We start from the raw sequence: 26,299 nt of genomic DNA on the forward strand, positions 1-26,299 counted from the left end.
AAATCAGACTTGCGTCAATGTGATGCCCTGTACCGAGGAGCTGTGACATTTAGCAGATGCTCTTATTGTGAAAGGTCAGAGTAACGACTGTGTGTGTCCAACAAAAGTTTTTTTGCTCTTCTAAAATTCTCATCCAAATGCCAGAAAGTTTAAAATATTTCAACTATTCATTCTTTCACTGTCTTTTTTAGGAAAAACACAATTTCATTTTCTTATTATTTTGCTTGCAGACGGAAATGAAAACCTATGCGGCGCTCCTATTAGAAAACAATTCAAAACATCAGGAAAAAAACCCGCCTTGGTGGACATACAGCCTATAAGAGATGTTTGTGTACCTAGCTGTCAAACACTATAAACTAAACAAACTAACTGGGGTAGCAGTTTAGCAACATTCCTTGCATCTGTTTAGCTAACCTACTTACAGTAGTAGCACCGTGAGTTAAAAAGCTGATAAAAAAAAACATGTAGACTAGAGTATATCGCAACATTTTACCCCACCATTTCCCCGACCATTTGAGAGCCCCACAGTTTACCAATGCTTCTAAAAATTGACTAAAACATACCTTTTTAACTATTTTTACCGCAAAAAGGATCTTACTGTATGTTATTGTTTGCCGTTGTTATTTAAATCCTGTAGCATTTGTGATTTGTAAAAATGTAAAGTGCGTTAAAAATAAAATGTTATTTAAAATTGTGTTATTATAAACAATTTCCCCCAATTTTGCATGGCACGCACGCACGCACGGTGGACACCTACCTGGACTGAGCTACGACCCCCACAACTTCAGCGTACAGATCGGCCACAATGTGCATGTTTCCTGTGTTGGGTCCCAGATACCTGCATGAGAGAAACACACATGACATTAACTGGAGACACAGTCAACAGGTCACATTCAGGGGTGTTTTCAGGTTCAAGGGTGGATATTATTCACGTTCACGGGTGGATTCCAGAAAGCGTCTCAAGATCTCTTGAAGTGGAATTAAGGTGCGCTCAGTGGAGTGCAAATGTCCACCAATGACATCATGTCCTATCTCCCTCCATCTTTCTGTCTGTCTGTCTGTCTGTCTGGGATGTCTGTGATGACAATGTTTTGGGGTTGTTTGCGATGTGTATGAAAAACGATGGGATAAAGGGCAGGGATGAAGATCTAGACATAGCATACAAGGACTGAACTCTACTGGGGTCCACACAGACTAAAATGATGCAACAGCATACTTGAGCAGACGTCCGTCTGGGCGTGTCCTCAATGAAACTCAATGTTTGTTGACTTTGTGTACCTACTACTAGTGGAATTGATACATTATCAACCACAATGCAACTCTGAAGACTTAGAGTGACAGGAGCGAGAGCTCGTGAATTGTATTTGCATAGACACATACTCGAAAGCCTTTAGAAAGCAACTGGCAACTAACTGATCTCACATTATTATTGCCTCAAACATGACAAAAAAAAGAAAACCCACAAAGGTCTCCACCTTTGGGGTCATTTTCCTCTCTCACTTCAATTATTCTCAACAAATATCTGTTTAATGAAGTCCTCTTCCATAGAAGTCTGTAACTTTGCCCACAAAAACTCTTTAATTCTACATTCATTCCTGAAGGAGATCAACTGGGTGTAGAAGTTTGTAGTCTTAGAGATCGTTGTAGGCATGTCTGTCCTGAAGCAGTTCAGTCGAGTAGTAGAGTCCTAGAGTACTCTCCTGTATGATGCGGTTTAGTTCCTGGTGGGGATCACTGATGATGTCTGTCCTTAGCCTAACACTCAGGCTGAACTCAGCCCTCTCAGTGCAGCCGTTTTCTGAGATGAGGCGTGGCCAAGGTGGGACTCTTTGGCGATTGGTTCATACTGGATTGGGCTGGTTAGACTTTCAACCGAGAAAACCCCGCCTTCGACAGCGTCACCAGACCCCTGAATCGCCAGAATATGTTTCAATGGGCGTGGCTAGCGGTTCAGAGGCTGGAGCCAGGCTAGTCTGTCCTGGTACAGTTCAGCAGGTCACAGTAGAGTTCTTTCTTCTGTATGAGGCTCTTTCTGGTGGGAACCACTGATCTCTGATTTCTTTCCCATCTGAATGAAGGGATACTTCTTTAAGGGTGGCAATCTCCTCATCGTTCCCTTTCTTCAGTTCCATTGCCTGAAAAGTGTTCTTTGCCGTTGTCATCCATTCTTCTTTTTTGTAGACTCGCTGTGGACTCGCTTTCCTTTTCTTTTCTTCTTTTCATGTTATTTTTCCTGTTGCTGCCGGTAGTCATGGCTTCCAGCTCCCACTTAATGTTGTGTGGTAGTCCCAACTCCTCCAGACCGCACCGAATCACCGCTAGCTTGCATAACGTCTTCAGACTAGGACCGAAGTCTAAGATGTATAAATCATCGGGTGTGTATCCTCCAAAGAAGATGACGTGATCTCCCGCCAAGCAACAGCACATCCTAGACATCCAACGTGGTGGGTCTTTCCCCCTGGGCTCAACCTTGGTCCAGCGGAAGGTCTCTGGACTGAATTTCCACAGATCATTGAAGACCAGATCCCAGTTTTGACCACCAAATATGTACAGCTCTCTATCGTAGGTAAAGGCTGAATGCCACAAGCGTCCTTCTGGAAGAAACCGTGCAGGAGGCGTGCTCAGCCAGCAGTCAGTCTCTGTGTCAAACACCCTGATGTCGTTGATCTTGTCCTGGTGCCATTGTCCCCCAAAAACAAACATCTTTGTGCCGATGATGGTGGCAGTGTGACACGACGAAACACGTGCCGGAGTGCCTCCGGTGTCAATTAAAGACCAGACCATTGCGGTAGTGTCCAACTTGTAGATGTCCGACTTTCTGTCGTCAGTCCGCAAGTTGAATCCTCCAAAGACATACATGACCTTCCCCAAGACACAGGCCGAGTGGGCGCTCCTCGGCCCCGGAACAGTCCCACAAACCTCGGGCTGGAACCACGTGTGGGTGTCGACATTAAATGCATAAAGCACGTTGCAGAAGTCCATTGCGAAGTACTTAAACCCTGCCCAGATGTAGATGGTGTATTCTATCAGCACGGCTGTGTGCCCGCCACGCATGGAGGGAACGTCAAGGGGACGTTTTCCTCCTTCAGTCGTCACTGGAGGCAACTTCCTCCAGCGCAGAGACACTGTGTTGAAGACAAGCACATCCATCTGATCCGTTTCGTGGGTCTCCTCCCCGTCACAGACCCCTCCAAAGGAGTATACCTTGTGTCCCACTGCCACAGCAGCATGACGCGTTCTCTTTGGTCCCCCTTTCAGGTGCACCGTCCAGTGCAGCATTTCTGTGCAGGTCAGACATTATTGAGTGGAGTCACTAGTCACCCTCTGTAAAAAAAAAAGTGCCGCTACCACTTATATGTGTACAAGCGGCACAAACGTTGCGCAATGCTTTGGCCAATTGCTGAAGCAGATTGGTTTTGGGTTGGCCAATCAGGGAAGCCACAGTGAGGTGGCGGTTTAGATCAAGTTGAGCTGTCTGTTAGCACAGCGGTTCTCAAAGAGGGGTCCTTGGGGAGGCTCCAGGGGGTCCCTAGTCAAATTTGTTAATAAAGCATCACAATCATTTTAACCACTTTATCCATATTTTATACGTTGGCTATTAAAAAATATCAGATATACATTGTACATCTACTATTTTTGATTTTTGTTTTTTACACACATCTTCTCTTCTGGGGGTCCCTGGCACAAAAAAAATTGAGATGGGGGTCCGTTGCCAAATACATATCAATTTGGGGGTCCTTGACATGAAAAAGTTTGAGAACCACTGTGTTAGCCGGTTAATTTACATTATGACCATTAACACCACTGTGAGGTCAGGTTTACATACAATTAACCCATAATAGTAGGGGCTGTTAGTGACACGATACTTCACTTTGTGATACAAGCGCCAAATTTTCCACAAAGTTTCTTCTGGACCTACTTGTTCACAAAAGCCCGTTAGCCACGCAAAAAAAAACAATATGGCTGCCATTTTCCAAAATGGCTGATTTTATGTGTTTTTTACCTGGATTGTGATTGGATAATCCAAATGTTTTCTGAGGGTGTACTGTAAAAGGGTTGCGCAGAATGCGCACCATTGAGCTAAGGGACTAACGGGACACAGGTGGAGAAATAAAACTAATCACAAGGTAATGAGACAAGACAGGAAACGTTACAACAAAATAAAACGAACACAACAGTAACCACTTAAAACAGGAAAAACAAACACATTACAAAACAGTACTGTACTGTTATTGTACAGCACTGTACTTTACTCTACTGTACTGTTCTGTTATTGTACAGCACAGTACTATACTGTTTTGCTATTGTACAGCACAGCACTGTACTGTATTGTATTGTTGTTGGTTACCAGTTCACGATTTAGTGAAGAATCTAGGCCCTGAAAAAATCCATTGGCATCCTTTTCTTTCACACTTTCACTGGATGTGATGTTGTGTCAACCTTTCGTGGGAAAAGGCAAAAAGACAGAAACCCGGTAAGTGTGGCCTGAAGTGTCTCATGTCTTCCAGAAGCTCAGTCAATACCCACCAGTAACAGTGCATGACAAGAACAGCACTGGTGATGGGGTTGATGATGCAAGATTTTACCTGTTTGCATGGAAGCAGAGGTCCTATGATGCCATTCCACCTACAAGGGCATCTCTTGCACATCATGTGAAGCATGCCACTTATCAAGTTGCCCCTGTCTGAAGCCAGGTAACTGTATGTCAAATGTCATACAGAGAGCCCTGCCAGCTGGGGATGGCGAGCAGAATATGACATTTGGCAAGTAGCGTGGATGACACTCTACAATTGCCCAGATTTGTGAACAACTGACAAAAGCCGGTGCAAGACTGAACGTCGTGGTAGATGCAAGTGCTACCGCTTTGGCGTTCAGTGCACACAGCTGAGTGCCTGCAAATGTGACGATTAGAACAATTTGTGATCCAGACATTGGGGGGGGGGGGGGGACTCATATGTTGATACCAAAATAATCAAAATCCAATCACAATCCAGGTCAAAATACACATAAAATGTCTTTCCCCAGCAGCCATTTTGGAAAGTGGCAGCCATATATATATATTTTTTTGCGTGGCTAACGGGGGGAGGGGGCGGGGGGGAGTCAAAACTATATTCTGATGCCAAAATAATCAAAATTGGATAATCCAATCACAATCCAGGTCAAAATACACATAAAAGGTCTTTCTGCAAAAGTAGGTCCTAGGCATTGTTCATGCCAAATTTGGCGCTTGAATCACATAGTGAACTATTGTAACATAAAAATGGACTTAGTGGCCCGCACTATAAGACAGGGAACGCATCTGTGTCATTTTAAATTTCTTTGGCTATTCAAAAATAGCAGATCTACAAGCTCATAGATCTGCTATTTCTGAAAAAATCGTGAAAATTTGTGCAAATCTAAATGTATTTTTTAAAGCCAACATTTTTAACTCCGTTACAACTTCTGGGGGTCCCTGGAACAAAATATTTTGAGATGGGGGTCCACGGCCAAATACATTTTTGAGAGCCACTGATATTATATCAACATACGTTTTTTTCAAAAAACTGTTAGGATTTGGAAGACATTTGTAGAATCGAAAAGTACACATTTTCACGAAAAATAGCAGATCTACAAGCTCATGGTGTGGCACTCGGTGCCGCGCAATGAGCTTGTAGATCTGCTATTTTTTGAATAGCCAAAGAAATCTTATAATGACACAGATGCGATCAAAGTTCTTAATGGGTTAACCTGCCCGGTTAACTCTCTGGAATACACCCCATGCCTCAGTGCCGGTCACACTTTGACATTTGGCTGAAAAGCCAGCAGTCTGAAGTCTCAACTAACCGCCGGAGTTTTGGACAACTGGAATTGTTGACATTGTTGTTGTTGTTGTTATTGTGTTTGATGTGATGGTTGTGCTTACCCTTCCTTGTACTTGAAGTGTTTGAAGGCCAGGTTGATCACTTCCTGGATCAGTCCATCTAACAGAGGATGCAGGGGGATCTGAGAGGGACAGAGATACAGCAGGGTGATTTAATTCCATGCTCAATTATGTATAGGCTTTCCTTTTTGACCACAATTTAGATATTCTTACTCTAAAGCACGTTGTCTGCTATGTGTATTCTTTTTAATATATCGTTGCTGTGGGGCAGAAACCAGCTAACTCCATTTTGATGCTTTTGCATTTTTTTTTCATAAATCAGGGCCATTAAACACCCTTTATGTCTGTGTGTTGGTAAAAAAAATATTGAACCAATATAAAGCGTTAAAAAGCGCTTCTGACAAAACCAGCTAACTCCATTGGATCCTCACACTTTCTGCTTTCAGTTTTGCTGACTCCAGGCTCCACCCCCTTTTGACCTCCAACCTCATTGTGAGCTTGGAGGTTCATTCATCTGTTCTTATCAATGATGAACAAAATCTCCGAACTCTACTTTTTTTTTCATTTCCTGAAAAATGAACATTTTGGAGTTTCTGCCGGACAGCAGAGATATATTGAATAATGTTTGTGTTACTTGTAAGTACTGGCAAGCGAAGGGTCACGCTCAGAATGAGAAGGTCAACCTATTCTTCTCCATATGCCTTAAGTTACAGTACAAACGTTTGTTTATTGGACCACAATGGTCCAATGAACAAACAATTATGCTGGCCTCATCCTCTAAGAAAACATATTATGTCATATTGAGATATATTATTATATATGATAAGATAATATTATTGTATGACTGAAGTGTACCTGTTTTAGGACTTCGATGAGGACAAGAGAGAAGATGAAGTCTATGGCCAGATCCCTCCGCTCCAACAAATAGTCCTTCTGTTGCTCATCACTGAGACAGACAGACAGACAGACAGACAGACAGACAGACAGACAGACAGACAGACAGCAATTAATCGTCACGTAAGTAAAATTACATGATCGAGACAGCCCTAGTTGGTGGTTGTAGTGAAGAATGCGCTCAGGGCACTGGTTTGGGTTGTGAATTGTCACTTAAAACCTCAATGTCAGATGTTTAAGAGAAAAGACAGCGTGCAGAATAATCAAAATACTGACAGTGCAGTAAAATTCCGTAGATAATAGTTTGAGATTGTCCTCTAGCTGGAGCGATATGATTGACTGTAGTTAAGTCTCAGCCAGATCTCTCTCTGAGTCTGAGGAGTCTCTTAGTGGAAGGCAATAATTTCTAGGTTATACAAGGACGCTCTTATTTCACTACTCTATTAGAGTGGTTCTCAACCTGTGGCCGGGGACCCCCAGGGGGGGAATTGAATTGGGGGGTCCCCAGATGACAGTGAAGTGATAATTTAAGGACTTGAAAGACATTTTTAATACACAAAAAAAAAGAAAAGAAAAAGACCATTACTGCATCAACAAACTATACTATAAAAACTGGTCAAACATTGGCCAAATGACACTGACCTGTATGAGCTTACAGATCTGCCATTTTTGAAAAATCTTGAAAATGGGTGCAAATATTTGAATACATATTTTTTTTTAAACAACATTTTTAACTCAAATCTTTGCTTCTGGGGTCCCTGGAACAACATATTTTGATGGGGGTTCGCGGACAAATACGTATATTTTTTGTGCAAAGCGAGGTGTTGTGAGCTTGTAAATCAGCTATTTTCACAATATGTATCTGTGGAACCGAGTCAAACTAAATGTAATGCCTCAACTCCTAAAATTCAAAGTGCTTGTCAGGGCGGGGGGTCCCCAGTTCAAATATGATTATTTTGGGGGGTCACGGCCTGAAAAGGTCGAGAAGCACTGCTCTATCACATCTGTTCTCTTACACTTATATCTCTTCTGTATGCCGGGTTCAGTGTGTATAAATAAATATGTTACGTCATGCGGGCATTGCTCCGCATTTAGGGGGTGATCTCATGCTAGATGTGGTATGTTGTATTCTCTTTCTCCCATTCAATCGGGGAACGCATCTGTGTGTCATTTTAGATTTTAGTCATATTTTATACTTTGGCTATTCAAAAACAGCAGATATACAAGCTCATGTCTGCTATTAAAAATAAATCTTTAACATTTTTGCAAATGCTTGAATATATCAATTTTTTTCCCAAATCTTTGCTTCTGGGGGGTCCCTGGAACAGCATATTTTGATGGGGGTCCGCGGCCGAATACATATCATTTTTGTCGTTCTGTTGCTATATCATTGGTGCTCCCAACCGTCAAGGATCCCCAAAATGATATGTATTTGGCCGCGGACCCCCCCATCTGAAAATATATTGTTCCAGGGACCCCCAGAAGCTAAGTTACAAATATTTGCTTTAAAAAAAAATATATATATACTGTATATACATATTTAATCAAAGATTTGCAAAAAAAAACAACACGATTTTTCCAAAAAAAAGCAAGCTCATCGTGCGGCACTCGGTGCCACGCTATGAGCTTGTATATCTGCTATTTTTGAATAGCCAAAGAAATCTTAAAATGACACAGATTAATGGGTTTAACAGTGCTTTGTGTGTCACCTCTTGGACTTGGTGTTGGCTCTGGGTCTGTACTCGTGGGACTCGTCCTCCAGTCCGTTCTGTCTCTTGTACCAGTCGAATAGCGTCCTCAGGATGGAAGGGAGGCAGTACTCCGCCAGGGAACTCATGGTGCTGATCAACTAAAAGCACCACGAGGAGAGAGTGGACAACTCATAAGTCACAATTACTGTACAAATCGTTGATGTCAGACAGAAACCTTGTAATCTCCATACTGTATTTCAAAGTTTTAGTTTTTTATGTTGTTGTTTTGTTTGTAAATGAATGCCCTACTTCATCGTATGACAGTACATGTAACGAAAATAGCCTATTGTTGTTGTCGGGCAAAAACATTGTGTTTTCGTAAATGAATGCCCTAGATTTTATTTGATTTCTCTGTTGTGTGAACTTGAGGGTAACCAAACATGCACGTGTGCGCGTGTGTGTGTGTGTGTGTGTGTGTGTGTGTGTGTGTGTGTGTGTGTGTGTGTGTGTGTGTGTGTGTGTGTGTGTGTGTGTGTTGTTCAAGTGTAAGGCAAAGCTTTCAAAATACTGCTCAATAGGCAGCCCATCTATTTGGAGGAAGTTTAGGAAGTTTGGAGAAGGTGCTTCCTGTACCCATCATCTCTTTTCCGGTGTTGGTACAGTAATATGGCAGACGGAAGTGTATATGACCTACTGTGTATGTTGACTGTGAATACGTTCATGTGTGTTGTTTACATTCCGTACATTCTGAACTTGTTTGGATTCATTCATGCACTGAGAGTCACGTGTTATTTCGAGTGTATATAGGACATCAGAAGTAACTGAAACATATTTGGGCCCTTGTAATGCATTTCATGAAGTAGACGGGTGCCCGTCGGGCACCAGCCTACTCGGGAATTGGGAGTTGGGAACGTTGCAAATAGGGAATGCATGCCCCACTCTCTTGTACCCGTTATACCAGTTGTCAGAGTACCCGTTGTAACCGTCTGTCTGTGAGTGTGACGAAAAATGTTCGTCGACTACCTTTTTTCACTGACGAAAACTAAATAAAAACTAAGCTACGATGACTAAAACTATGACTAATTATACTGACAATTCTGTCAACAAATAAAAACTAGACAAAAAATGTTAGTGAGGGACTAATGGATTAGAGATCCATTAGAATTAAAAGACAAGTCATTTTATGTTTGGTTGCGCTCGGGTGTTGCGCTCTGAAAATAGCAGATCTACAAGCTCACAACGCGTGAGCTGGTAGATCGGCTATTTTCAGCATGCAACCAAGTGTAAAATCAACCATTACGACGCCATCAAGGCACCACCAAAATAATTTTTAGTCGACTAAATCAACTGTAGATTTAGTCGACGATAATCTTATGATATTTAGTCGACTAAAACTAGACAAAAACTAAACCATTTCAGTTGATTAAGATATGACTAAAACTAAATGGAATTTTATTCAAAAGACTATGCCTAACTAATCACTGCACGTACGTACGTACATACAGAGATTGCTTGCATTTATTGTAAGAAGATGTGGTGTAAATACCTGGTCAAACTGCGTGTCCTCTCCTCTCTGTAGAGATTTATTCAGAAGTTTCTCCTGTTGTGAAAGAGGGGAAGAAAGAAAACGTTCAATTCACGCTCAGAAACACCAGGAAGGGCCCAGGCGACTGGCGTAGCGGTCCGGGCACCTAGGCTGCTAAATATACCATCAAAATGAAGATAGCATACATTTAAAAAATCTAATCAACACCAGGAAGATGTTAACGGCTTAATAACAAACACCATCAAGGCAACACATCAAGCACACACACACACACACACACACACACACACACACACACACACACACACACACACACACACACACACACACACACACACACACACACACACACACACACACACACACACACACACACACACACACACACAAAGTATAATAAACACAGTGTGACTGAACTGAAATGAACCCTCTGCTGTCAGGGATGTTTTTCAGGGCTAATGGATATTGAAGCTATCAGCAGCTTTCCTCTGATATAATGGTTCAATGGAGGTTTGGATGTCTGCAGTCGATAGATACTCCCTCCCCGGCCCGAGTCTCAGCTCCTCATCCAGCTCTCTGTCCTAGCTCCTCATATCCTCACTCCTACAAGGTTATGCTGACCCATTAAGACCGGGAACGAATCTGTGTCATTTTAACGATTTCTTTGGCTATTCAAAAATAGCATAGCGCGGCACTCTGTGCCGTGCTATGAGCTTGCAGTTCTGCTATTTTTTTTAATCGTGGAAAATTTGAGCGAATCTTTGAAAATATATATATATGTTGTAAAGCGAACATTTTTTACTGCGATCCGCGCTTCTGGGGGGTCCCTGGAACAACATATTTTGAGATGGGGGTCCGCGGCCAAATACATATCATTTTGGGGGTGCTTGACATGGAAAAGTTGGAGCACCACTGATATAGCAACATACTGTTAGGATTTAGAAAATATTTTTAGATGCGACTTGTAAGACCTTTTTAATACCAAATTGGCCAAATTGTCAATTATCACTTAAGAAAGAGGCAAACATTATGAAAATAGCCGATCTACAAGTTACAACGCGTCGCAGTGCGAGGCGTTGTGAGCTTGTAGTTCAGCTATTTTCACAATATTTATCTGTGGAACCGAGTCAAACAAAATGTACTGCCTCGACTCCTACAATTCCAAGTGCTGGTCAGGGTGGGGGGTCCCCAGTTCAAATATGATTATTTTGGTGGGTTGCGGCCTGAAAAGTTTAGGGGTTCAGGGATTAGGGTTAGAGCAAGGCTCTAACCCTAATCCCTAAACCTAACCTATAAATACCTAGGAACCCCAACCTGACTCATTTCCTAATTGTAATCCTAACTAAACTCAATGAATATTTTGAAACCATAAAAAAACACTTCTCTTGTGAGAACAATGTTTATTTCTCAAATTCTACTTACTATACTTGTGGTCACAACAGTAGTAATACAAGTACACATACATGCGCGCGCAAACACACACACACACACACACACACACACACACACACACACACACAGACACAAACATGGGCGCGCGCGCATGGGCACACACACACACACACACACACACATACATGGGCACGCGTGTGGGCACACGCACACACACACACCTCTTTGAAGACTTCAGTATTAATCATGCATTTTAATGCATTTCGAGGGCAGCAACGGTCACTTACAGGTAAGGACAGTCGTTCCCAATAAAGGTTATCATATTACAGCAGATTGGCCATTTATTCGTCTAGACGTTTTTCTACCCAAATAGCCAGACTGCTGTAATATAATAACCTTTTACTGGGAACAGCCGTCCTACCTGTTAAGTGTCCTTTGATGCTCTCAAAATGCCAGACAGTATGATTCTTGCAGCTCTCACGCAGTTACAGTAGTTTTATTCGTTTGGTTGTTTTAACGACGAGCAAACTAATTAAACACAGTTTAGGGCTAGTAATGTTATATGATATGGTATTAAGTGAGTGCCAGGATTGCCAGAATTATTTCAGAATTGATTCTGAAAAGTGCCAGAGTTTTTTTTACAGAAAACAAAAAGTGCTGAGGAAGCGAGATACAGCCTTTTTCAGTTCTAAGTTAAACAAGGAGTGGATGGAGCTGCACATCTTCAGATGATGATATCTTGGGTTCTGAACATGTTTTAAAAAATAAATAAAAAAAAAACATTTTTTTTAAATTATTTTTTCAAAAACACGTCAAACACCCTAATGGCACCCAGCGCCAGCGGTAAAAACACGTGAAACACGTTAATGGCACTCAGTGAGTTAAGACTTTAAAGGGACAGTTCACCCAAAAAAGGACTTATTTTCTATCGATTACTCACTCCATGGAGACTTGAATTCATGGATATTTTTTAGTTTTTGTCGCATTCCTAAGCCAATATTGATGATCAGCGGGCCGGTACGCAGCGGTTCCGGTAGGAGACAAAAAGGAGACTCTTTGTGTCTCCTACCGGCACCCACTGCTCGTCATCAAAGTATTGGCTTAGGAATGCAACAAAAACAAAAAAATAACCATGAATTCAAGTCTCCATGGGGTGAGTAATCGGTAGAAAAAAAGTCATTTTGGGGGTGAAATGTCCCTTTAAGCCTGTGTGGTGTGATTTGATATGATTTGAAATTAATCGTGTGAGAAAGCAGTTTCACCAAAAACACGCTTCTTCTATATTCAATTCAATCGAAAATGTAATCGATACAAGAGAATAATCGACATTGGCAGTCCTAGCTTTTACCCCGTCTTTTCTTGGCTCCTGAATTTAAATTTATCCAAAGCAAACCCCCTGTTAAAATGCACCAGAATACAGGAAATTACATTGTTTTAAAAAGTTTCTGGGAGAGCCAAAAACCTTTTGATTTGAACAATTTAGCTTTGTTTAGCTTTTTACACTTTTCAAGTTTTCGTTTTCCGTAAGAAGTTGTTTTGTTTGGCGAATTTGGGTATCTAAATAAGCTCTACAGAAATTGCATGTATTATTGTTATTACTATTATTATTTTAGGGTATTAGCTGTGGTAAAAGCACACAAACACAAGCGCGCGTGTGCACACACACACACACACACACACACACACACACACACTCACCAGCGGCTCCGCCATGATGATGCGGATCTTGCGCTCGGACAGCAAGGTGAAGTTGGCAAACAGGCTCTTGAGGACGAACTCGCCCGGCTTGCTCTCGGGGTCCACGTTGACCGGCGCCATGGCGACGGGGCCCTTCCTCTCTCCGGGGGTCCCGCTGACTGGAGGGAGGGGCGGCTTCAGTCCCACGGGAGAGGCTGTAGAGACAGAGACGGGACAGTAGAGACCGTGAATTGATGCATGAATTTTCGTTGACTCGAAAATGGGCCGCTTCCTTCCTTACCTCCTTCACAGGTGTTACCAATGATACTTATGTAATTGGAGACAATGCTCAGCTTAGTTTAGACACCTACAGAGAGACACTGACCCAGATTAGTGGAAAAGCCTAATTTGTACTCTGGACCTAAAAATTCAGAGTATAAATTACCTAAAAGAGCAATTTTTTTAGTTAGCTTGTAGATGGTTCATTCCTACACTGTGGAGCTGGATTGACAAGGATGGCCAGAAGTCACGCACGCACACGCGCCACACAAAAACTCACACACACACACACACACACACACACACACACGCACACACGCACACACGCACGCCTACAAGCCACACTCACACACACACACACAGCTTTTGTGCGCACACGCGCGCACCAAAGCTTTTATCTCAGCCAAAGAGAAATGGGAATACCTGGAATATTCCGATATTATCTGTAAAGTACAAGCCACACACACACACACACACACACACACACACACACACACACACACACACACACACACACACACACACACACACACACACACACACACACACACACACACACACACACACACACACACACACACACACACACACACACACACACACACACACACACAGTCTAATTCTTTGGGTCCTGAGTTGACAGCTGATATTTAGTTTTCTCTGATGACAGTAATAGGGCTTTACAGAGCAGAGTGAAGGACAGATTGAGAGACAGACAAACATGTATCTGGGAGAGTGTGGCAGAGAGACAGACAGACAGACAGACAGATGAACAGGAGGGGGGGGGCTCATTCCAGTCATGTGCCCCATTGAAATATTGTACCATGACACACGTTCTTAAAATAGCACAACCTCTTCAGTCCTGGAGGCGGATCACATGTTATGAAAGCCAAAAAAATGCTCCTGGTGCAATCTGGGGACTTCAAGCACGCACACGCACACGCACACACACACACACACACACACACACACACACACACACACACACACACACACACACACACACACACACACACACACCCTTGTGGGGATGCCAAAAGCAGGACAGTGGTACATAAACCACACAAACACATACAGAAAACGCTCACACACACAAACAACCACACAGGCATGTGGCATGCTCAAACACAGCTACTGTGTGTGCGTGTGTGTGTGTGTGTGTGTGTGTGTGTGTGTGTGTGTGTGTGTGTGTGTGTGCGCAGTCTGCTCACACACACGTGTGTGAACAGCTCTCCCTGTGAGAGTGAGTTAACCTTTGGTGACCTCTTTGTCCTGCCCCTGAGACTTTCACTGAGAAGACCGACGTGTAAACACTCTGTCTGAATAGGGCTGACGCACTTCACACACACACCCACACCCACACCCACACACACACACACACACACACACACACACACACACACACACACACGTATGTTCGTACTATTACATGGGAGACCTTCTGTTGACTGAGATCCCTTAAGGCAATATATCACTTCAGTTTAACCACTAGACGTTCTATTCTTGCACTGTAGTTGGTAAGTTCTTTTTCGATCTACACCAAATCTAGCCATCAGCTATTTTTAGCGAATGTTGCTGGGGTTCAAATGGTTAAATGTTCAAGTATAACGTTATATTCTATCTGTCCTATAATGGAAACAGATAATTCTCTGATTTATTGGACACGATCCTGACTTGGCAGAAGAGCAAGTTGGAAGTTCTCCAAAAGCCTGATAATTGTCCCATTTTTCACCAAACTGTCTGCGCATAGATCAGAGGCAAACAGTGATTGATTCTCTGTAACCAAAATTGCCGGAGTATTTATCACATGAAGGTAACAGAGATTCTGGACGAACAATGAAACTTCCTTAAGCCATTAAGACTGGGAAAGCATCTGTCATTTTACATTTTAACCACTTTAACCATTATCTTATACTTTGGCTATTCAAAAATAGCAGATATACTTGTAGATCTGCTATTTTTGAAAAATCATGAAGATTTTTGCAAATATTTTTTAAAGCCTATATTTTGTAACTCAAATCTTTGCTTCTGGGGGATTCTATGAATGTCTTCTAAATCCTAACAGTTTAAAAAAAAAAATTATGTTGCTATAATCAGTGGTTCCTTGCATTGCAGTCGTTGCAGTTGTGTCCTGTCATGCATGACAGGACACAACACTACACTACAGACACTGAAAGGACTCTGACTCTGTGATTCTCAACGTGAAGTCCGGGGCCTACCAGGGACCCTCGAGGGGGTTCCAGTGGGTCCCCAGGAAAATGATTGGGGGTGCTCCTTCCATTCCGACATCTCACCACTCCGACTAGTGGCTTCCGCGTGCGGTTAAGGTTAGGGTTAGGGTTAGGTATAGGGTTAGTCAACGTCGGAAAGGCGACATGTCGGAAAGGAGAAATGCACCCAAATGATTGATACCTAGGAACCAGTGTTGATTTCGTCTACTAAAACTATGACGGAAAAAGTTTGTCAACTACCTTTTTCACTGACAAAAACTAAATAAAAACTAAGCTATGATGGCAAAAAATATGACTAAATATATTGACAATTTCGTCAACAAATACAAACTAGACTACGGTGTTAGGGAGTGACTAGTGGAGAAGAGATCTAGTAGAAAACAAGTCATTTTATGTTTGGTTGCGTTCGGGTGTTGCACTCTGAAAATAGCTGATACCAGGTAAACAATGAACCTAGCAACTTCTAGGTTCTTTCGACTATTTTTCTCAACGTGTGGTGGTGCTTGTGATGGTAGAAGAAGGATGAGAGCATGCACACTCGGGCTCACAGCACACACACACTCACAGGTGCACAACGTGCACACTTACCAAGGCACTTGATGAAACTGATGACACTGGCCCTGCTCCATCTTTTTGGCACGTCCATGGTGCACAACACACACACCCACCCACACACTCACACACACACACACACACACACACAGGAAGTAGGACAGAGGCGACACGAACGAGTGCTACCAGTGGAATGGAGAACAAGGCAGGATTGCTCTTTTCTATTCTACGGTATACAAACTACACTCCCCGTGAACAATCAAACCGCATCCTGATCAAATGAGACGCCTCATGTCTTCATAGCTCCACCGTGACAGTGTGGCCCCCAGGTATCTGACAAAAGTACCTCGTCAAAGTACTATGCTAGCCTATCTAAAGCTAAAAGCTGCAGTTACTAGCGCCATTCGGGGCAAAGTTCGGGGGCTCTCCCCAGGCTGGAAGAGGGAGAGTAGCGGCCAGGATTACAGTTTAGGCAATTGGCACCGAGTGAAAAAAAAAAAGAGTTACAAAAATCATGGGATCAATTTTAAAATAGGTACTAGCGCCATCATGAGGGTGGGAGGGTACAGGTAAATATCCAGACAGCAGTAATCCAGTTATGAAGACGGTCGTATAATCCAGTTAAGAAGTATCATTACGAAGATAAGCAGCCGTTGATCCATCTCTCAGTCAGTGGTAGATTAGTGTCATCATGGTGGATCAAACAATGATCAGACGTATCCAAGTTGTGTTTAGTTAGAACTATCTACGAGTGATCTACTGCATGATGTAGATCACCACAGTGCATATAGAATCCAGCGACACCGAAGGCCCATCCATCCTGTAAGCATTTAGATTGGTACAAAGGTAAGACCGGAGAGAATAACTAAGAAATATTCCAAGCGGTATTCTAAATCCATTTCTTGGTGGAGCTGAAGGAAAGGGGGGGCTTTGCAGGGTTAAACCATCCAAGACCAGAGAGGGAATGAGAGAAGTATCACGGAAGAGTGAGTTACACAACTCTTACAACACGTTCAAATCCGTGCAAACGTAAGAGGAGGAGATCACCCCGTGCAACACGGGGGGAAGACCCCAAACAGCCATGGCAGCTCTTAGCAACACGGGAGGAACGCCTGCCCGACTGTGTTTCCCTCACGGCGAGACCACTTCAGCGTTGTCCTCTTTACTCTGAGATAACTCCACTTCTAAAAATAATCCAGTGAGGCCTTCTTCTTCCCAACGTGCATCCAAAAGTGTCCCCTCTCTGAAATAGACAGAGGACAACGAGAGAGACTTGCAAAACCACTTGTTTCGTAAGTTGAACAGGAGATAATATTCCTCTGCTTAGTGGACCAAAGCAGGTCGGCAGGGTTTTGGGATACGGTGGGCACAGTGTGTGCGACTCTGAGGCAAGGCGACCCCCTGGGTTTGCTATAATAAGCCTTACAACCAGGGTATCAGCCTCGCCTCCTCCAGCGAGTGGATGACATCTCTGGAGTGTCCGGTAACGTCTGGCGCCACTCCCGGTATATTACGGAGTTCCTCCTTCATGATGCTCTGTCGGTGGGTTCTCCTCCAGAGGAAACGCGGCCCGGCCTGGCGTCCTTCCCCTCTTGCAAAGTTTCAGCTATACTATAGGAGGGAGGTGGTGTTGAAAAGCTGGTATAGTGTTGGTCCTTCAGGACCTGAGGTGGTCCAGGTTTTCTTTTGTTAGCAGGTTTAGGAGTCTGTGCTTCTGACCGAGGAGGGAGTGGGGTTGGAATTTCAACACTGCCCTGTGAGGGAGGGGAGGCCATGCAGGGAGAGGAGTGGGAGGCTATATATAGTCAGCCGCCAGTCACTGCCTTACATTCCCACCACTCCCACTGTGACCTGCACGCCACACACACACACACACACACACACACACACACACACACACACACACACACACACACACACACACACACACACACACACACACACACACACACACACACACACACACACACACACACACGCATGTACGCACACACACACACACACACACGCTGCTGCTGGCCACATAGACTTCCGTGCACACGCTGTATGAACATACCGTATATGTGTACACATTATGTGCATACATACACACAAACACACATGCACACTATGTTTGCACATACCGTATATGCATGTGCACACAAACACATGCTCACACGTGTATATACATGCATGCACACACACACACACACACACACACAGAGACAGAGTTCATATCTACACCGTGGAGCTGGATTGACAAGGATGGCCAGAAGTCACACACACGCACGCGCACACACACACACACACACACACACACACACACACACACACACACACACACACACACACACACACACACACACACACACACACACACACACACACACACACACACACACACACACACACACACACACACACACACACACACACACACACACACACACACACAGTCTTCAAAGCTTTGATTTCAGCCAATGCGAAATCGGAATACCTGGAATATTCCGATATTATCTGTGAAGTACAAGCCACACACGCACGGACACACACACACACGTGCACGCACACACACACACACACACAAAACTACGTAGCAACAGAGGAGACAGTAATATGTGAGTAATGTGGTTAAGCTCCAAAGCACATGGAGCGCTAAAATTACTTGGAAACTAAGGTAAACATCTAATGAAAAAACACATGTGTGTCTATGTCACATGAGCCTGGTTTGTGTGTGTGTGTGTGTGTGTGTGTGTGTGTGTGTGTGTGTGTGTGTGTGTGTGTGTGTGTGTGTGTGTGTGTGTGTGTGTGTGTGTGTGTGTGTGTATGTGTGTGTAGACGCTGTGGTATGATCAAGTAGGACGTTCATTTACAAAAGAAACACAAAAAGTTACAATAATGGAGATAAGAGGGGTTTGCCCGACAACAACGATAAGCTAAAGTAAGATCAAATAAACCTTTATTGATCCCCGGAGGTAAATGCAGGGGTTATAACAGCAACCGCATTGATGATGAACCACAGGAGGAATACTGAGCTATTTAGCCCTGGATATCTGCACTGAATCAATCCATTCATCCATCCATCTACAGACATGACATCTGACCACTTCACACTTCTCTTCACCTTTCCTGAAAGGCCTTTTTTCCTCCCTTTGTCGTGCCTGATTTTGTCTAATGTGAAAAGAGGCTAATTCGCACCTGGAACCATTTCACACCTTTGTTCCCTGACAATTCACTGATGTTTCACTGAAGAGTCAACAGCAGGGTGTCTGAAACTTTGGAACGTCCGTCCATCCGTCCGTCCGCCCGCCCGCCTGATCTACAAACTTGTAGCGCAGCACTCTGTGCCGTGCTACGAGCTTGTAGATCTGCTATTTTTGAATGGCAAAAGTATCAAAATAATGGTTATAGCTAAAATCTAAAATGACACAGATGCGTTCCCGGATTGAATGGGTTAACCACTTTGAACCTGGAGTCCCTATTTTGGGGCATGTCACACTTGTCACAGGCAGAAATGTTCAAAACATTTTCGAAAAGTTTCAAAAATGTTGAATGAAATGAAATGAAATACAGCTTAAGCGTCTGAAATATTGAAGCCATTTGTTGAGATCCTTTTAGACCCTGCAGCTAGTGGATGAATATGGAAAGATACTCTCACTTCTTTGTGTCTGAAGCAGCCGTATAGCCATGGAACAATCCATAATATGATATTATATCGCAGCCCCGGGAGTGAATTATTGCTTTCATAAACACGGCTGACAAGCGATTAGCAAAAGCGATTCAGTGGTCATGTTATTGCTGTATATTCACAGCTGAGATATTTTGCCTGACACATTTCTGATGAACAGTGGACTCCAATAAAAAAAAATAGAAACATCACACTTAAATCACCAGTAAGTATTAAGTAATGCAACTGAATTCATTCAAATTTGAGTTTATGTCTCATTGCAGTCATTCTGAAGCAACTGTAAGCAAGGGATAATTGATGGGTAGCCGGTCATTATTGATAAATAAATCCCGACAGGGTGATTAGGCACCGACGTGTAGCGGAAGTTTCTAATCACTCAGCCAAAATCAACAAAGTCGTGTAATAAGGCAACTTGTCACAGGGCATGCCATGCACACACGTTCTTATACATTTAGACAAACCAAGTTGTCTTACTTATTATGCTTGATAATAACGGTTGATTCTGTGGTATATGCATGTTGCATGGGAATGTGTGTGTGCGTCTCAGTCATGATGAGTCATACAGCACAGACTCTATGCCAGCCAGTGACCGTTACTACCCCCCGCTACCTTTGTGTGTCTCTCTCTCTCTCTCTCTCTCTCTCTCTCTCTCTCTCTCTCTCTCTCTCTCTCTCTCTCTCTCTCTCTCTCTCTCTCTCTCTCTCTCTCTCTCTCTCTCTCTCTCTCTCTCTCTCTCTCTCTCTCTCTCTCTCTCTCTCTCTCTCTCTCTCTCTCTCTCTCTCTCTCTCTCTCTCTCTCTCTCTCTCTCTCTCTCTCTCTCTGCTTTGTTTTGTCTTTTCTATCTCTCTTTCCGTCTCTCCTCTCCTCTCCTCCCACTCTGTTCTGTCTCCGTCCTTATAGTCCGGTGTGGTGGTGAATCGTGTGATGAATCCAGAGCAGTCGTTATTGACTCTGCGAGGAGGTCGATATGTCACACTGAGAGCCTGCCGACTCATCTCTCGGAACGCTGAGTCATGCGGCTGAGTGCCCCCCCCCCCACCCTCTCCCGCCCTGCGTCACCTACAGAGAGCTACACATCATTATACGTTCCACTGCTTTTTACGTACATAGGCAGGCATACTGCCTATGTGCAGACACACACGCAGAGTTTGAAGCCTATCGGTCGAAAAATGGGAACCAATGCCTCGATGCAAGGCACTCAGCTTCAAGGGTTGGATTGGGGATAAGTCCCTGCACATACTGTACTATACTTTTTTATATTTATTTTGGGGCTTTTATTTGACAGGACAGTTAGGTTGACAAGAAATGGAGAGAGAGTGAGATGGGGAGTGACATGCAGAAAAGGCCGTCGGGATCGGGAGTCGAACTGTCAAGCCACATTGAGCCTATAGGTGCCTGGACCGCTATGCCAGCGGTCTGGGCCAGGGGTGTACTTGTTTGTCCATCATGGCCTGGGGGGATGTACCCGCCTCACGCTACAGAAACAGGAGATAGGCTCCTGCCCTACTCCCTGCGGGCATGACCCAGGCTACTTACATTACACATAGTACATACATTCATATTCATTGTTTATTCATTATTATTCTACACTGCACTTGAACTTGAAATGCTGCCTGGTTTGGTCGGTTAATTTAGCAACCATGCTAACTGTGGTTTTATAAATCTATGTTCCCCACGCCCTTCCTTGTCCTCCTCCTCGGCAAACATAGCAACACCCCGTTCTGTCATCTAAGGCTGAGTGACAGATTGACGACAAACACAAATGACAGACAGAATAATAGACAGAGTTTCCATGAGGTATAAAAACCTAAAGTGAAGATAGAAAAGTGACACACGGAGGCTGCATTAAACCCATTCAAAATAAACTGCAGGCTTTCTATTCCTGGAAAGTTAGTATGCTATGAAGGAAGCCATTGTTCTCGCGTTAATACAAAATAAAACCTGCCTGATGATGATGTATAGCTAGTAGGCGACATCATACTTTACTTTTACAGTATAACCAGAAGGAGGAGGTACGTCACATAAAGAAAACCTCTTAAAAAAGGCGAAAACAGGCGATCTATGAGCTCACAAAGTGTCGCAATCTGAACATTTTCTACTTTAGAATATTTTTTTAACTTATTTGAAACCGAGCCGTAGCATATGGAAACAAAAGCAGAACCCATGAAATACTTTGCACGGCACATAGTTCAATTAGTTCTTGCGGTCAAAAAAAGACAAATCTCTCCACACTCACAAATAATGTATGCACGTCCACATAGATCTCGCGTGGCCAGACTGTTTCCTCCCACAATTTTCAAATGTTTCCGGTCATACAGTCTGGGACTCGGAAGCTCTGATCATGATTAAAATATAAATATGAAGCCTCTTCCCCACTTCCGTTTCGTCTTTACAGTCGCGCAAATTAATCCTAATATAAATCAAAATCATCTAAGCATATATAGCTTGCTGTTTAGCAGAAATGGAAATAAAAAGATATATTTTCGTGAGCGGGAGTGCCAGCTTCCTCTCTTGTATTTCGGGAGGTGGAGTTCCAGACTCTATATAGCATTCGGAGATTGCGGAATAGTTGTCTGGCTATGCGAGACTAACATAGATACAACAGATGTAAAAGGATATAAACAGATGATAATGCGACAACAGTCAGTTACAGTCCATATAAATAAGTGTGTCTGAGTATCAATCAACCACATTGTAGCCCCCAGTGTTGACCCAGGCTGCCAAATGTAAAAAAAGAACTGAAGGTTAATTTATACCATTTAGCACAGCTGTGAAATGGTCTGCACCAGCTGATGGTATTTCAGCACGCGCACACACACGCACACGCACACACACACACACGCACACACACTCCCAAGATGACCTCAGCGTTCTTATGACATCATCAAAGATGGTCCAAATGGGAGCTATCAACACATCCGTTGTAGTGCTAGTCTCCACCCTGCACCACCCTGATGACAGTCAGCCTGGAGTACAATACCAGCACACACATGCACAAGCAGACACACACGCACACACACATGCATGCGCACACACCACAGAGACCACAGAAGCGTCATGATACCAGATAAGAAGACCCACACATAACACAACACAACTGTACACAAACAGTAAACAAACCATTGTCATCATCATTATGCAAAAGCAAAAACCTGCAGTCATTCTCTTCCTATAGGCTGTCAACTCAATTGTCGCTCAAATAATTGTGATTAACGATTTAAATGTGTTTCTGTCGTTGAACATTGTGAACATTATGAATAAAAAATACATTTCTGTTTGGCTTTTAGTCTTCGTAAAACAAACGTTGCACATAGTAGATATGACAAATAACTGACATCATTTAATAATAATTAAATGTATAGGTAAAAAAAAAAACACGAATAGCAGAAATAGCTGATCTACTAGCTAATGCGTTTTGAGCTTGTAGATCTGCTATTTCCACAATTTTTGAAAATGTTTGAAAATGTATAATTCTTGAAATGATTATGACGATTACGCAAAACATTATTACGATTATCTCCAATAATTGTGATTAGGTGATGATGTAATAATTGTGACATCAGGCCTAAACATAACTGTTAAACAGCCAGTAAACAAACCATTTGAGTCATCATTATGCAAAAAAGAAGAAAAAAAGCCCTGCGGTCATTCATTCTCTTCCTGGTGGTTTGTTGACCACCAGGAAGGTCAACAGCCTGGTTACCATGGTAACGCTGCCCTGCTGCCACCCGATCTATAATCAATAAACAGCTCATCAATGTTATTAACCAAAAGCTAAACTGAGGTCATGACTGTAAAGCTATAATCCACACATCGTACACAGTGGTGGAAAAAGTAATTAAGTACATTTACTCGAGTAAGTACTGTACTTAACCACTTAAACCACCTATATGGTTGACCGGAGTCCATCAGGGCTCTATACCAGTGTCTTTTCTGTTTTCTGTTATTGTGGGGAAGGCTTTTGCAGGAATATAGCAGATCGACAAGATCTTTGTGACCTTGTGGATCTGCTGTTTCCTGCGAAAGCCTTCCCCCCACATTACGGATACTCGGGTTAGTGGTAATATAAGTAAAATGTTGAGGTACAGTACTTTATACTTCTATTCCACTACATCCATATGAAGCAAATACTTTACTTTTTACTCCACTAAAATTATTTGAAAACTTTTGTCTTTTTGGTATTTTGCAGAATTAGATTATTATTTTAAAACATATTAACCATTTAAGACTTATTTAATATACTGTCTTTGACTATTCAAACATTGACAAATTCGGACCAATTTGAGTAAGTGTTTTGATGCCAATAATTTCTTACTTACTTACTAGTAAAACTTACTTACTTACTAGTAATGTCGTTATTATTATATTGTGGTATCCATAATTTACTTCCACCACTGCATTTATATGTATTACAAAACATGTGATCATGTGTTACTATTATGATTATGGATTATGAAGCAATTTTTTTTTAAATAAATAAAAAATCTTGTATTATTATCATATCATTATATTATGGATTTTGAAGCAAAACAACTTTGTTTCTGTTTTCCAGTTTTCTTTCTCCTGATTTTCTTTTTTTGAGACTTAAATAGTTTTCTTTATTTGTCATGTATGTACAGTATGTGGAAATGGTAGGCAGAATAAGCTAATTAGCTTCAGCCTATACCTTTTTTGGTCATAACTATGTAATATTTATTATTGTTGTTGTTGTTTTTATGCACCTGGAGTATATTATTTACATAGTGAACGACTGATGACCTAAATAAAAAAAATGCAAAGTGAAAAGTGAAGTGCAGTCTCTATCTCAATATAATAAACAATAAAGCTGATTCACAGTCTATCCGACCGCCTGCTCTCCTCCAAATATATGCAAGCGTAGTTATGTAGATATGACCCCACACATTTACATAACCATGTCAACAGGGACCTGAGGTCAAAAATAAAGGACAAGCCTTGAGTAAATGCATTGAACAAATCCACCACTGGATGTTGCAGAATTTCTTTCATTTAACCCATTCAATCTGGGAACGCATCTGTGTCATTTTAAGATTTATTTGGCTATTCAAAAATAGCAGATCTAGTGCTGCGCTATGAGCTTGTAGATCTGCTATTTTCAAAAAAAATCTTGAAAATGTGTGCAAATCTTTGAATTTGCGATTTTTTAAAGAAATCTTATAGTGACACAGATGCGTTCCCGGTCTTAATGGATTAAGACAGATAACACTGCTGCTCGAGTCCTAATACCAAAAAAGTGGATCATATCACTCCAGTTCCTAAGAGTTGATCGTTGATTTAAACATACTACTATTATATAATATTTCTAAAGGAAAAAAAAAAAATTCTGATCTTGTGCTACATCATGAACCATCCAGAAGCTCTCAGGTTTGTCTGGGACACACAGGTCTCCTTTCTGTCTCCCCAGAGTCAAAACTAAACAACAGGCAGAGGCAGCCGTTCAGTTTTTTATGCACCGCCACATATCTGGAACAAACTCCCAGAAAACTCTAGCTCTGCTGCTACAACAACCCTCAGTTCTGAAGACCTTTCTGTGTTTACCACTTTTAATTAGGTTTTTGATTCATTTATTGACGACACGGTCGAGGCAGAAGGCCCCCACCCTAGAGCCTAGGGTCTGCCTGACATTTCTTCCAGTTAAGGGGGAGTTTTTCGTTGCCACTGTCGCAAAATTGCTTGCTCAGGATGGGACTGTCGGGTCTCTGCTCTATATGTAAGTGTCTTGGGACAACTTGTTGTGATTTGACACTTTAATAAAATTGAATTAAAAAATATATATATATCTACTGCACTGTCTGTAACATTGTTATGATATCTTTGTTTTATTTGACCCTCTCAAGAGGGTTTGATTGATTGACTGAATACTTTATTAGTCAGAAATATAAACAGCACGTGGTACAGTAAGACATTAAGGCTGAAAGGATAACACAAAAAAGGTCCTGGGGACTTAGTTTCCATTGTGGTCCTAATGTATGTTAATAATCAGGCTTTTACTGTGTACAGTACGTGGATTTTTGGGACAGCTACTGTACGCACACATAGAAACACAACAATACTACAGGCATTATTAGACCCGTAACTCCGAAAGTAAAAAGTTCCCATTTGTACACTCTCAGAGTTAACCCATTAAGACCAGGAAAGCATCTGTCATTTTAGATTTTAACCACTTACTTAACCATTACTTTATACTTTTGGCTATTCAAAAATAGCAGATATACAAGCTCATAGCGCGGCACCGAGTGCTGCGCTATGAGCTTGTAGATCTGCCATTTTTGAAAAATCATGAACCTTTGTGAATGTATATTTTTTAAAAGCGATTTTTAAGCGAACATTTGTAACTCAAATATTTGCTTCTGGGGGTCCCTGGAACTAAATATTTTTGAGATGGGGGCCCGCGGACAAATACTATAATTTTAGGGGTCCTTGACATGAAAAAAAAGTTTGAGAACCACTGATATCATAGCAAACATAAGTGTTTCAGAAAACTGGATTTAG

At 42.3% G+C, this 26,299-nt stretch overlaps 1 protein-coding gene across 10 annotated transcripts in view; it reads right to left on the bottom strand.

The window, feature by feature from the left end:
• The window catches only part of fryb (furry homolog b), a 125,471-nt gene that overhangs the window by 74,214 nt on the left and 24,958 nt on the right, over positions 1 to 26,299 (bottom strand). For 9 of the 10 annotated variants that reach the window (XM_084073947.1, XM_084073950.1, XM_084073954.1 and 6 more), the window contains exons 2-7: positions 13,082 to 13,275; positions 9,992 to 10,045; positions 8,464 to 8,603; positions 6,716 to 6,806; positions 5,903 to 5,982; positions 758 to 838 (exon numbers count right to left, since the gene is read on the bottom strand). In XM_084073947.1, coding sequence (XP_083930073.1) covers positions 758 to 838; positions 5,903 to 5,982; positions 6,716 to 6,806; positions 8,464 to 8,603; positions 9,992 to 10,045; positions 13,082 to 13,275 — 640 coding nt within the window. Of the gene's footprint in view, positions 1 to 757; positions 839 to 5,902; positions 5,983 to 6,715; positions 6,807 to 8,463; positions 8,604 to 9,991; positions 10,046 to 13,081; positions 13,276 to 16,158; positions 16,621 to 26,299 lie in introns of those variants that run through there. The other variant, XM_084073955.1, reaches the window with a different exon arrangement.

The sequence above is a fragment of the Gymnoscopelus microlampas genome, assembly GCF_963454915.1.
Source record: "Gymnoscopelus microlampas genome assembly, chromosome: 12".
Lineage (NCBI taxonomy): Eukaryota > Metazoa > Chordata > Actinopteri > Myctophiformes > Myctophidae > Gymnoscopelus > Gymnoscopelus microlampas.